This window comes from Amblyomma mixtum, chromosome 1 (assembly GCF_055824585.1).
Source record: "Amblyomma mixtum isolate Tamu chromosome 1, ASM5582458v1, whole genome shotgun sequence".
NCBI classification, from domain to species: Eukaryota; Metazoa; Arthropoda; class Arachnida; order Ixodida; family Ixodidae; genus Amblyomma; species Amblyomma mixtum.
Window position 1 is genome coordinate 158073470 of NC_143012.1, and position 14412 is coordinate 158087881.

A 14412-nucleotide genomic window follows, 5' to 3' on the forward strand; every position below is an offset into this window, starting at 1 on the left:
AATCATGTTTATGGTCATACTGAGTAGAGGTGTCCGAATTACAGTGCAGTGCCTGTATAACGTGGGATTTCCTACTTGATGTCTTCGTTGGTGAAACAAAACAATAGGTAATCGGTGAATTTCTTCGGATTCTCGCCGGCTTAACTACGTTTCGGATTGTGCCTCGAGCCATGGCTTCAGTGCTGTGGCTTTTGCGACATTACCGCATTTTGTGACAAATTAAGCCCTTTGGCCGCTACTGTGGTGCACACAACCATCGACTGTGAGCATAGGCACTAAATCGTTTTTTTTTAATGCGCAGAGCAGCGATAACAGCGAAAATTTGTTTTTATTAGGAGGTGCTAACTCTGTGGCCATGGCTTGAGCGCATAGGGCTCATGCGATTCCTGCTCACTGTGTTCTAGAGTATTTAGAAATTTTGAGACGAGGTGACGGACCAATCCGTTCAGGCAGTCATGAATGTTTTGTTTCCTGGTGCACTGGCAGTTCTGGGCTATAATCATATCTACCGTGCTAAGCTTTCCGTACCTTGGATCATGTAGAAGGCTCTTTGCGATGAGCTCACTCTGTACTTTACTAGTCTGCTTCATGATTAAAGTTTTATGATTTTGTGTTCGCCTTAACTGTTTCATAAAAGCGCTACCGTGTTCTTGTGCAGGTGAACTTCGCTACCAAGCACAAGACAGCGACAGTACGCATATCCTGACCGACGAGGAGTACACAGAAAAGGCCCGCAAAGCTGTCGCCAACCTACCCATGAAGGTAAGCTGCAGCTACGTATACAGTCTTGCGTGCTTTACAAGAAACAGCGAAGGAAATCAAGCTATCGGCCATGGGACCGCGTAAAGATAGAAGTAACATTCTGCTCAAGCTCTAATGATAGTAGGTTGCGCGCAAAAGCAGAAAATATCCGATTTTTATAGCATAGATTTCAAGACTGCGCAGAAAAAAGAGTGCAATCTCTTGGCTCAATAATGCAGTGCAGTCTTCGTCCACACATTACCATAAGATTGCTTTCGTAGTTTCAGTTTTCTAGTTTTATTCCAAAGTTGTCTTAATAAATTCTATTGTGAATAATCTCGAGGTTTGGTCCGTTAAAGCGCTGATGTTTTAAAACAAGCGAATAAAATGGAACACACACTGGAACCAATCTTCAGCTGCCTGAAAATGCAAAGGTATTTTTCCGAAAACATGTTCCAGCAGTCGTTTTGCATGCCTTCATTGAGATTTTTCTACATATTATTAATACAAAAGCTTTACTAGGCTATGTCCGCACCGCATGTGTCACCAAAATATGTCCGCAGCGAATGTGCGGAACTAGAAAGAGATAGCGTCAAAATAGGGGTGTTAAGGACGAGGTAGCAGCATCCCACCGCTGCCACCAGTTTGTTAAAGACGAGGTAGCATGGTAGTGTGCCGGAGAGGGAATCAGGGACGTCTGAGACGAGGCTGCTGGAAAAAGACAATGAAAGAGGATTTTATACAGGAATTTAAATATTTACAAGTGAGCTGCAGGAACGCTGCATCACGACAGCTCATCAGGAGAGCATGCGACGACAAAGAGCTCTCGGCCGTGCCGCTGCCGAGGTTTTAAAGAGTTCCCTTCCCTAGGGTCCCTAGATGGGGGCCGGGCCTGCAGGGGAAGGAAGTTCTCACTGGCACCAATCACAGACACACACGCACTCACTCACTCCCGAGAGATCACACCGCTGTCACGCGCTGGGAGAGGGGGAACGATGCCATCACCGTAGCGCAGACGCCGGCATGTCCATGAGCGGCGTTTCCGCGCATTACGAACGCGCGTTCACACTCGGTATAGGGGAAACGCTCGCTCAACCGGGCAGACGGACGCGGCTTCCGTGGCAATCCAGGCGCTCACCCAACGCGCGTCTCGGGGTTTGTCGGCGTTTCGCTGCTGCCATGTCGTTGTCTTCCCCACGACGAAGGCGAGACGTAACAGACTGCCCCGCCGGGGGAAGGAGATCCCGATGGACAGGGGACAGCGTCCGCTGTCCGGAGGGATGTCGCTTGAGGCTGCTCTCAACCGGAGTCGGTTCTCTCTCGGCGGTTCTGGAGCTCAGCGCACCCCGAAGTCTGCCTTTGCATGTGCAGGTTCCCAAAGGGCACTGCAAAGTGACTCGTGCTCCGCTAGCGTTAGAACCACGCCGAAAACCCAACCGCTCAGTCCGCAAGCACGACACAATCTCCACTACGCAATGCCAGGCTCTTTCCCTCCGCACGGCCGCCTTCTGGAAACTTCCTTCGCAGATCGGCCCTGCGCGCTTCCCTTTCTCGCGGGACACTCAGCCTTCTCATCCGCTTTTTGACTCAGCAGCGAGCCGCCTTTTCTACTAGAATTCGAACTATCGGCTTGCTCTTTCGATGAGTCACTGCGTGTCGCAGTACTTAACTATCCCGACTGCCCTTTACTTTCTGCTGGGTATAACAACTTGCTCTCCTGAAGCTTGCTAATCGATCCTACCCTAACGCTCTTGCCCTGAACTTGAACTATGCGACGCTGTTCGGCTAACGTAGCGTTATTGTCCTGGGTACTACCTTCTCGATAGCAGCAATCAGCCTCCTTCCCGGAAAGTGCATGCTTCTCTGCGCTCAAAACCAACGCATTGCCCCTTTCCTTATTTTTAACAGTGCCTAAATTATCGCCCGAGCCCTCACGGCTGGCGGATCTGCACTCTTCCTCGTTGCTAGCCTTAGTGCCTACATTATCCCCCAAGCCCTCACGGATGTGGATCTGCACTCTTCGCTAGCTTCTTGACCGAACTCCTCGGTCCTCGCTGCCAAAGTGGCCTTTCTTTCCTGGACCAAACCTGTCCTATGCCGCCACTTCTGCAGAGCTTTCGTGTCATCCGGAGACTGAGCGGAGCTTCTAACTCGGTTCCTGACTCTCTCGCGGTGTAGCTTACCACCGTCAATTTGGCCTCCCAAATCTGCCTCCGCGGGAATTCGAAAGTATCGGAGGAGCGCACTTTTAGTTATCGCATAATTGTGGGCATCCTCGTCAGACAACCTCGCCCAGACATTTCTGGGTTCACATGGGAGGAATCCTATCAACACAATTGGCCAATAACTCTGATCTAGCTGCTCCTCCATGCAAATTCTCTCAAAATTTTCTAGAAAAGTTCCGAAATTTTTGCCTTTTCTCAAAAAACTTAAGCGAGATCGTGTTCTCATACTTCTGATCGCGTTAAGTTCACGCGTGAGTTCCCGCATCTCTCTTTCGTATTCCTGTTCCCGCAGCTTTCTTTCGCGTTCCTGTTCCTGCTGCTCTCTTACGCGTTCCTGTTCCCGTAGCTCTCTCTCCTCAATGGTCTCGAGGCATTCCAAAAGCTCGTCATCTTCAGCCTCTAACGCCAGAATAGCCTTCAGCAGTTCTGGTTTTCTGAGTTTGTCTGATACCTCCAGACCCAACTCTTTTGCAAGCTCCAGTAACTTTGGTTTGCGCAGCGTCTTCAAATCCATGGCTGCTCCGAGTGCTGCTTCTCTACTGCCCGCTATTGTCTTGCTGCAATTAACCCAGCAGCAACGACAACCCAATTACCAGCTCTGTTTCTGACACTAACAAAAGCCTGGCAAAACTCAGCAGAAAAAGTGCCGCACTCACCAAACCTCGCAGCAAAGAATCCAGCGCAGTCGTTCCGCTGCAGGCAACCAGTCAACACACAGGGCTGTTGCACTGCCCCCGACTCGCCGTTCTGCTGCTCAGCATCCCGTTGTCCGCAACTCTCTGCTGGCGTCTGATGATTCGCACCCCACCGCTGCCAACCAGTTTGTTAAGGATGAGGTAGCAGCATCCCACCGCTGCCACCAGTTTGTTAAGGATGAGGTAGCAGCATCCCACCGCTGCCACCAGTTTGTTAAAGACGAGGTAGCATGGTCGTGTGCCGGAGAGGGAATGAGGGACGTCTGAGACGAGGCTGCTGGAAAAAGACAATGAAAGAGGACTTTATACAGGAATTTAAATATTTACAAGTGAGCTGCAGGAACGCCGCATCACGACAGCTCATCAGGAGAGCATTCGATGACAAAGAGCTCTCGGCCGTGCCGCTGCCGAGGTTTTAAAGAGTTCCCTTCCCTAGGGTCCCTAGATGGGGGCCGGGCCTGCAGGGGAAGGAAGTTCTCACTGGCACCAATCACAGACACACACGCACTCACTCACTCCCGAGAGATCACACCGCCGTCACGCGCTGGGAGAGGGGGGAACGATGCCATCACCGTAGCGCAGACGCCGGAATGTCCATGAGCGGCGTTCCCGCGCATTGCGAATGCGCGTTCACACTCATTGTAGGGGAAACGCTCGCTCAACCGGGCAGACGGACGCGGCTTCCGTGGCAATCCAGGCGCTCACCCAACGCGCGTCTCGGGGTTTGTCGGCGTTTCGCTGCTGCCATGTCGTTGTCTTCCCCACGACGAAGGCGAGACGTAACAGGGGCTATAATCGAAAGAGGATGATGTGAGGATGCTGCGCAAAAATATTTGGTGATGATCGGTTGAGTAGTGGATCAATTAGGGGCAAACATGCAAAAAGTAGGCGTGGGCAAGGCAAAAGTGGCGCCAAATTTGAAACGCCGTAACTGTAGTACCACGTGACCGGAAGTGTGGGCGGAGTACACACGTGGCGCCAAATCTGAATGTCCCGAATGAATACTGAGGTGAAAGGAGGGGAATTGTTTAGTTAATCGGAGTCCAATCAATATTTATAGAAATGCCAAACATTAATTAAAGTGAAATAAGGAGTATTAATTGTGAATTGAGATGAATAAATTACCAATTAAGGTTAACTGCTCTGTTTATAATGTGAATTCATGGTATATTAGAATCAGCTCAAGTTGAATTTAAGTGAATTAGTTTTTAAATAACTGCAAATTAAAGTGATTTATGTGGTTTAAAATGATTATGTGCTAAATAGATAATCAATAAGTGATTCTATGTGATCGATAAATGATCGATAACTGATAGATGACAAATGATGAGTGATCGGTAAGTATTAATGATTAATTTCGTGTGCGATATAGTATATTGCTGACAAAAGTTTACCAGTGAGTTTTGAGGGGAAGAGTGCCGAGATGGCGTCAATTCTTTCGCATTACTCCAATGCGAATGGTCCATAAGTGCAGAGGCAGTGTCTGACACGGCTGTAATAAAATAACACCAAAAGGCGCGCTCTGTAACCCATGTTGTTTATGTTTTAAAAAAAAAATGCTCAAACTGCGCGGTTTTTGGGTCTTTCTCATTCTACAGAAGATAACCATGTGTGTTTGCCGTTTTCGCAGAAGTCCAGTAAGGCAACCTTGAATTTTTAATCTACGTATTAAAAGTTGGTCAATGATACCATGCACTGAATTCCGTCCTTTCGGGGTTATTTTTTGCTTCTAACTAAAAAACCGCTCGAAAGAACAGGCATGTAGAATTAACATAGCAGGATTTGCTATGGCTCGTCCTCGAAGCGACTTCACGAAAAATACTCACAAAATTAAAACAAAGTGTGACATGTGGAAGACCACGAAAAGAACAGCGTGTCCAAACGGGCAAGTTGGTGAAACATTTCTTAGGGGTAAACGGCGCGAATGACGAAGACGGCAGGCAGAGGGAACGCAGGACAAGGGCCGACTCACAAGTGAGACCTTAATCAAAGGAACCAAGACAGTATGAGAGAAGCGCGGCCAATCACTCAAACAAGTAAACATCCAAACGCACGTGTTTCAACGTGGTTTAAAGAAATAAAACCTCCGTGTCACGCAGCCGTAGCTGAACTATAAGTCGCATCATTCTTAAAGCAGTAAAAACCGAAATAGGTGTTTCTTTTGTTGTCGGCGTTGTCAAAATCATGTGTCCATACGATCAACAAACAGCTTCAGCGAACTAAGAAACTCAGGGAAGCAGGACATCCGGTTGATGTCATCGTATTGGACTGCAACAAGATAGCCAAAATACTCAAAACTTCGGCTGCGATTTCTGGCTCAAACAGAAGCAAAATAAGAATCTTTCAATTCTCCCGTACATACACCACCGTTCACACAATCTTAAAAAATATTGGGAATAAGTGTGACACAGGAGTGATGTTTTCAGCACCCAAAAAACTTAAAAACGTTTGTGCAATAGCGGAAAAAAAGGCTGAAAATAGGTTGAATCCTATATGATCGACCTGCGGGATCAAGCATGTAACAAAGCTTGTACCATGCTCTGAAGGTTTTGCGCGAAAACTTCCTCTCTGTGGCGGGCTAGTATACATTGCACTGACGGGGCGTTGCATTAGCACGCGTCTAAAAGAAATGAAAATGCATTGAGTTCAAACAAATCCACTAATCTAGTTGACCATTGCAGAGCCACCAATTCTCGCTTACCATCGTCTCAGCATAGTGATGTGCAGCGCTCTATGTTGCATCATGCAGCGTTGCATGATGATCGCTGCATCATACAGCACTCTATGTGATTAAGAGACCCGTACGGGCCCCGAAACGTCGTGTCTCCTTCTGAAGGAATTTGTTGGCGAGTGTATGTTTGTTATTTTCACTATAGTGATGTATTGTTCAGACGCCCAATCCGGTTGACACCAAAGATTATGGAAGCAAATCGCATGGAGAAAAAACGATGTTGTGTTTCAACAAGCCACCTGTATTCGTGTCTGACAGAGAGGTTCTATACCTTGACACACGTCACAACACGTGCGTTTGGTTGTTTGCTTGTTTTGTTAATTGGCCGCGCTTTCCTTACGTGGTCTTGGTTCCTGTGATTAAATCTTTAGCTCTGCCAGTGCTTGTCCTGTGTTTCCTCAGCGTTCCGTGTATGTCTGTCGCGCTGTTTACTCTTAAGAAAATAACACGACGGGAAAGGTATGAAGATTCTCGCCAACACTAATGTTAAGGCTTTTTCCCACCAAGCCAAAAACAACCTAGGTTGGGTGCCCGCAGCTAATGAAATAATTGACACGACTTGTGGTAAGAAGAACGGTGTTGGCGTGAGATGCTATGCTCAGTTATGGCGTTTGTTTGCGACATTGCAAATTCTACAGGTTCCTGTGAGTTGCAGTTTTAATTATGCGGGCAGACTGGGCGCACCATTAAAGTGACCCTAAAGGGAAATATAAGTGCAGGTCAGATGAATAAACTATTCCCAAGGTATACTACCGACATTTTTTGCGTTACTGTGGCTGCGCTACTCAGAAAGTCGAAAGTGAGAGTCCCGAAACTCTTCCAGATTCAAGCCACCTGCTAAAAATGATCACAGTAACGTCGTTTACAAGACGAATTTATTATGGAGCTCTCTCACCAACCAGAGGCGCCCCATCGACAAAGAGGATACGCGGCCAGAAACCGAAAAATTGCAGGCCACCTCAGTCTTCCCCTGTGCCCCACCTCTCCCCAAAAGGCAGATGCTATGTGCAGCAGAGCGTGCGCCTGCTCTATCGATGCTATAAATAAGAACGGCGGATGCAAACGAAACTATGCGAAGCTATTGATGCCACACACAGACTGCTGAACAACTGTTCATCGCGCTCACGCACGTGTATACATCGTAGACGACAGTGCGAGTGAATGGCTTTCGGTGTGCTTTGTGCCGTGGGGAAGTGTGCACATAAGCTTCGAGGAATGCTCAAAAGCATGCGAGCTGCAGTGGCGCTCTAATTTATCCTATCTGAGTAAAACCTAGCGTGTGCATTGTTGACGAAACGGCACGGTATGACGCCGATCATCGTGTGTTGACTAACTATGCTGTAAGTATGATCGCAGACGACTGTTGTGATCGACTTTGGTGTAGTTATTGCGATTCTTTCGTGAATTGCTTCCTGTGAGCTGTAAGCGGAAAAAAAAAATCACAGCTGTTGGCAGGTAATACGAGAATAAACTTGGAACACGCATGTGCTGGGTTGAACGTTTTTCTCGCTGAAGCGCGTGTGCAGTTGATACCAGTTCAGCTGCATTCGACAGCATTCAACGAAAGGCGCTAAAATACGGCCTTGCATGCCGGCTTCACACGTGCTGCAGGCAGGACGGCACGTGCTAGAATTTTTTTTCTTTAATGAAGTAAATGAGAGGTGATGCTGCAAGCAGAATTTTATGGCACTTCACAAACATATGAGCATATCTCGCTTATGCGCCTTTCCACTGCACAAAAATTATTAGCACGCATCGTACTTCACATGTTCACGAAGAGCATGTATGCGCGTCTGCATCAGCATCTACTCAGAGAAAAAAAAAAGACCGACAATTTGTAATTGCAGAACACCCGCAGCCGGCACAAAGTAGCCGATCAGACGCCTGAAGGGAGGAAGGAACTGTTTCACCGAGCAAGCCTAAAGGATCGAGAAAGCCGTTGACCGCTTGCGGTCATGAACTTCCTGTGTACGACGCCCACACACAGCCTGAGTGCACAGGAAACAACGCGAAAAATTTACCGCTCGTGTTTGTGTGCAGCCTTTAATTCCCTCAATGATCTGTTTTGCATTGTTTTAATATAAGACCCTTCGTAATCTTGGCTACGGTTGACGCACTGCTTTTCTCCTATTTCGACGGCGACTGCTATTTACGTCATAATAGCGTTCCCTGGGAGAATGCGTGAATATGTCACTAGTGGCTGCGGTACGAGTCCATATGTGGCCGCTCCGCGTGCATTTTGCTTTTACGGAATTTTCTGGCATGTGATAATTTTGGTCCTAGTGAAAATAATATTTTTGCTGTCATATCACGCTAGCCTCTAAGTCTAGCTTGATTTAGCATTTCGCCTTAGCTTCCCTTTAACACGTTCACTGTGCCGTGCGTCACCGTAGAGTCACGTCATTTCTTCAATCTTCATTGCTTAGGGCCTCTTCTGCACGGGACGCGCAGAGAACTTCCTGTCCACCTCAAAATTTTCGGAGCTTGATGAACGAGACTTCGAGGAGATCCCCGTCACCGATACCCGGAGTACTGTTCTCGCTGTGTGCTACACGTCGGGGACTACGGGCATGCCCAAGGGCGCTGAGATTACACACCACAACTACGTCGCCTGCTTCTACACTAGCAGGTACTGTACGATGACAGATTTGGCAAGATATCTTTTATGGGGAGCGCAAATGGAAATAAAGTAAGGTCTGCATAGAACAACGAAGAGATTATACTGGCGATTATGCTATTTGCTTATATTGTTTGGAATTCTTTGAGCTGCAATATTTCGATTTCTTTGCATTGAACATCTGTACTGAAAACTGGCCGTGTCAAAGTTACGTGACGAAGTAGACGAAAATAAGTCGCTTTCTTATTCCTTTGACCCAGACTTTGGAATAGTTATCGTGCCGAAAGATGTTGTAGCCCTAAGTTGAAGAGAGTGACAAATTTACATTAGAACTTTTTCAAATTGGTTGTCACAAAAAGTTTGGTATTGGGTATTGCAAGAGGGATGGGCACGACAGCCACAGAATTATGGCCTCGATGCTGTTCTTGAAATTATTGGGCCTACTATGCTGTACGGTGTCCAGCGATAGATCATTGCAATCCCGTGATGATTTAACGAACAGTTTAACGAAGCCGAGCGGCGATTCTAGCAGCGGGGGCGTAGAAGGCTGTCTCCAAATTCGGCGCACATTCGGAAGACCGGCGCAACGCGGAAGCAATGTCGCCAGTGCGTGCAGTAGAAAATTCAGGAACATAGAATAAAAGGAACTCGGAGATGGCATAACCTCATGAGTGTTGCCGCCCTCTCCACTTCGCTGGTCGGCGTGGCGGGAAAGGAAGCCTATCCGCGCGCCGTGGAACATTCTAGAAGTTGGGGAAAAAGGCACTCATTGCCGCACTCATTGCCGACGGAGAGGGCGTAGCATTGAGAGTGCTGAGTGATGCCTTCTGCATTTCGCTCTCTAGGGCGGGTGTGCCGGGTCAGAAAGAAACTAGAATTCTCGAGAAACCAGTCTCCACGCCTGACCAATGGCGACGCGTGACTAGCGCGCGGATGAGAAGAAAATTGTATGTGTATGTGCGCGCCTGCCTTGGCTCGAACAAAGAACAGAGGCTTCGCGCGCCTATACCGGTTTTTTTTTTTAGAAGGTCCAAAATTTTTAAAGGGAAATTCCTTTAGATTTATTTTAATCCTGGGGCTACACTGAGGGCTACGGCGGACGCCAGATGAGAGGCAAACTACTTTAACTAGTTCGCTGATTAACTGAATACGTAATTAACTTTTATGATTTTTATTTTAGGGATATCTTGTATTAGCAGAATTGGAGATCGTCTTCCAAACAGTCCAGCCAACAAAAAAAAAATTAATGAAAAAAATTTTTGCGCGCGTTACGAAGCGAGAAAAAGTCACCCTGGCAGGCAGCTTCACACTGTAACACAGCGTCCGTGAGCGCCTGTGACGTAGTTCTCTCCGCCGTGCGCTTTGAGTCAGTGCGTTTTTGTTCCAACGCGGCATTCTGTGAGGCCGCGGAGCGAAGCGAAACAAGCAGCGATAGCGCAGGCCGACCGTCCGGGCTTCAGGTGACGTCAGCCGCGTGACGAAAAGCGCAGGGCGGAGCGAACTACGTCAGAGTCGATCACCGCCTCTGTATAACGGTGTGAAGATGCCTACCAGGGTGACTTTTTCGCGCCTCTCAACGTGCATGAAAAATTTTTAATTAAAGTTGATTTTTCTCGCTTGGTATGTCTGGATAACGATCTCCAATTATGCGAATACAATATACCCACTAAAATAAAAATTAGAAAAGTTTATTAACATATTTAGTTAATCAGCGAACTAATTAAAGCAGTCTTCTCTTGCCTCGCGCCCGCCGTGGTCTCCAGTATAGCCCCAGTGCTAAAATAAATCTATAGTAATTTGCCATTTTCTTTAAATTTTGGACCTTCTCAAAAAAAAACACGTGGTATATGATGGACGCTGAGCGCTGCCAGCCCGTGCCCCCTTTAAGCTTCGGAGAAGCGCGCTCGCACGACTCCCTAGTCAGCACACTCGCCCATCTCGTGACGGACCAGCGAGGCAGCGTGTCTACAGGAGGGCCCATCGCGACACTCCGCTCGTCGGACGGTCGCAATGCCCGGTGAACAAACTGTGTTTTGTTTGTTCACCTCAATCGGGGTTTAGTGCACTTAGGTTGCAATACCTATCTTGTATTTCAGTATCAAGGCGAATTATAAAACATCTTAAAATTCTGCTTTACAGATGGACTGGTGGGTTTTCAGAAACAAAATCCCCAGCCTGCCGTAATGAGCTCCCGTTGTCGGCCATCTATGTAGATTATTGACCTGTAGTGCATAAGAAACTATCACACACAAACAAAAACTTTCCGAGTTCACCAAGCTGTATTGAAACTAATAGCAGCTGGGCGCAGGGCGAGCTACTGGTAGAGCGACTTCGAAGGGTTGACGAACACTATTTTCTTGTTAATTTTCTGCGTGCATATTACTTGACTTGATAAAGAATGTTCCACTATATTTATATGTCCATAATCGTTTCATGCCAATATTTTTACTGGCATAGCTCATGAATGTGCTCAAGGATTCATCAAACGGGCACACAGCGGCCATGCCCTTGGCTCAGGACGTATTGCATGGTAACCTACCATGAAACCATTCTCCATTATCGAAGCGATTTACTCAAATACCCACCAACGCTGCCCCGCACAAATCTCTCTCCAAAGTAGTGCAGGTTGCCTGGCGGTAACTTCTAAAGGGTGCATTCCCAAATCCTTTTTCTACTCCACGATGTATCCCGCAGAATACAGTTCCCGCTGCGCTCTCTGCAATAATCATCAAGCAAACCTCAATCATATTGTTACAGGACGGCAAGCGATGAAGACAGGACTGCATGACCGCTGGCGATATGATTTAATGTCTGCGAGCTTAGCACGAGCGCTCCTGCCCATGGCACTGCCCGCTTCGTCATCTTCTAGTCCCATAACTACAGCGAAAACGACAGGACAGAGATGAAGAAGGGACACCACACAGCGCTGACTCACAACTAAAGTTTTATTGGATGCCAGCAGGTATAAATACCTCCCTGGCGGCCAGAAAGAATGTCTTTTTCTGACAACGCGACAGATGAAGCACTGATGCATTCTTGCGAGAGCCTACCTATTAAGTGAGCTTCAATGATCTCCCTTGCTAACGAGTCACGGGAGATCATTGAAGCTCACTTAATAGGTAGGCTCTCGGAAGAATGCGTCAGTGCTTCATCTGTCGCGTTGTCAGAAAAAAAAAGACGATACCTTGATTGCGAATATTGACAAGTGCTTGCTCACTGATTATATTGTATTCTCGCGCATGTGATTTGCTTGGTGGCAAGTGACTGGTATACTACTGGTATGTCAGTCACGCATGTAAGTGTGGACTGTATTCTTTCTGGCGGCCAGGGAGGTATTTATACCTGCTGGCATCCAATAAAACTTTAGTTGTGAGTCAGCGCTGTGTGGTGTCCCTTCTTCATCTCTGTCCTGTCGTTTGCGCTGCAGTTATGGATCATCGAAAACACCAACTCGCCCAACAAATGCTTTTGTCGTCTTCTAGTCCCTCACATGACTCGGAGCCACCGAGCGATCGTCCCGATCGCGCGAACTAGAAAAATGGCACAGCCGATGACAAGCAGGACGTGACGATGGGCGTGGCAGAACATGTGAACAAAGAAGAGAAGATGAAGGCCTTGCCGTCACGATGAAAGAGATGATGAGCGGGTGAGGCCAGGTCTACGAAGACTGAGGAGCCACTGGTTTCCGTAAGTCAACGCCGAGACCCGTCTGACACACCCAACGGCAGGAGCTGGGGTACTTGTTTCTCCTGTGAGGGGCGATGGTCAGTGGGGTATCTGGTCAGTGGCAGAGGTTTCGGTTATAGTGGGGTCGTAGGTCGTTGGGTCTTCTAGATTCTCATGTGGGCGGTGAGTGGGGTCACAGGGCAGTTGCGCCGGTCGTTGTGTCGTCGAGTCTTCTGGTCGGGGCTTGGGGCGGGGCGGTGAAGAGCGGTGGCATCGGAGCATACCTGACAGGCTGGTGAAGCGCCGGGAGGTGCGAAGCCGCGAGCGCTCCACAGAAGACCTCGGTGGACAGCATGCTCCTAAGCTCCGGGACCGGGATGAAGAAGGTACCCATCACCTTACACCAAATGTTACGTGACGGCAAGCGATGAAGACAGGACTGCATGACCGATGGCGATGATATGATTTGTTGTTGTTGTAGCCTTTGATAGAATGGCACATACCCACACTGGGGGATCGGCCAAGAATCGGGAGGTAAAGGTTGCTATTCACCTCTACGTGGTAAAGGCAAAAGAAAAGCACACGGGAGAGCAACACCGGGGGAGTCTACCACAAGAAGGGCAGGGAGAGGAAGAAAAAAAATAATAATCATTATATATATATATATATATATATATATATATATATATATATATATATATATATATATATATATATATATATATATAGGTGTTTGGATTAGAGAGAGAGAAATTAATTCGAAAAATAATGAAGCATAAAAAGAAAACACTGAAAGCTTTAGCAAGGCAGTCGATGAGATTCCAGCAAGAAATTTTGAACAGCTGAACCCTAGCGTGGTGGCGCCAAATGATAGCAAGTGTTGGCTGCTCAAACTAAGGCCAAGTTGCTGTAAGGGCAACTCCAGCAGACTTGTTCTCAAAGAGGTGAAACGACGACAATGAAGCCAAAAATGATCGATAGATTCAGGCTCACGGCAAAATGCACAGAGGGGAGACAACGCCAAACCAGATATGTGCAGATAGAATTTATAGGGGGGATACGGCAGCGCAACCTCGTCAGAGATACTTCTAGCTGCCGAGATTGATAAATTTTCCTGCTCCAGGAATATTTCAGACGCTGATATTCCGCCGATGTTAAAAGTGCTGTATCTTGCGCGCTTAATAACGCTCGTAGCCAGAACCTAGATGCTGTGATGTACGCTGTAGCCGGGATGATGGGCAACACGGGGTCGCCTAGGGAAGCCTTTGGAAGGGTATCCGCGATCTCATTTACAGTCACGCTGCCGTGGCCGGGTACCCATATCAAGTGAACAAGGCTCAAATGCGAAGGAAGGAGCGATAAAAAAGTGCTTAAAGTGGGACAGTCAACATGCGATGAGAGGGACGAACACAAAGATAAAGAATCGGTAATGACTGCCACTGCAGAAATAGAAGGATCTAGCTTGCGCAGAGGACCAGTCTAAACTCGGACAGAAAATTCCCACCCCTGCCTTTTCGTTGCACTGAGAGGCGTCGGTTGCTGTTGCAATTTTTGTAGGTAGGGACCTTAAATGTTCTTCTAATGGTCCATATAAAATACGGGGTGGTAAAAGTTTTGCGTTTTGAGGAAAAATGTTGTCGAAAACAATGTGGACAGAGGACCCACTGCTTAGTGCTGGAAGGATGTTGTAAATCTGCACGTTTAAAGGCTCAAGCAGCCTTTGAACGAACACAACCT

General features: G+C 47.5%; 1 protein-coding gene across 1 annotated transcript in view; it reads left to right on the top strand.

Moving 5' to 3' along the window:
- The window catches only part of LOC149369492 (uncharacterized), an 89191-nt gene that overhangs the window by 25051 nt on the left and 49728 nt on the right, over positions 1-14412 (top strand). Inside the window, exons 4-5 of the mRNA XM_089558859.1 lie at positions 659-762; positions 8819-9021. Of these exons, the coding sequence (XP_089414985.1) occupies positions 659-762; positions 8819-9021 (307 nt within the window). The remainder of the gene's footprint in view (positions 1-658; positions 763-8818; positions 9022-14412) is intronic.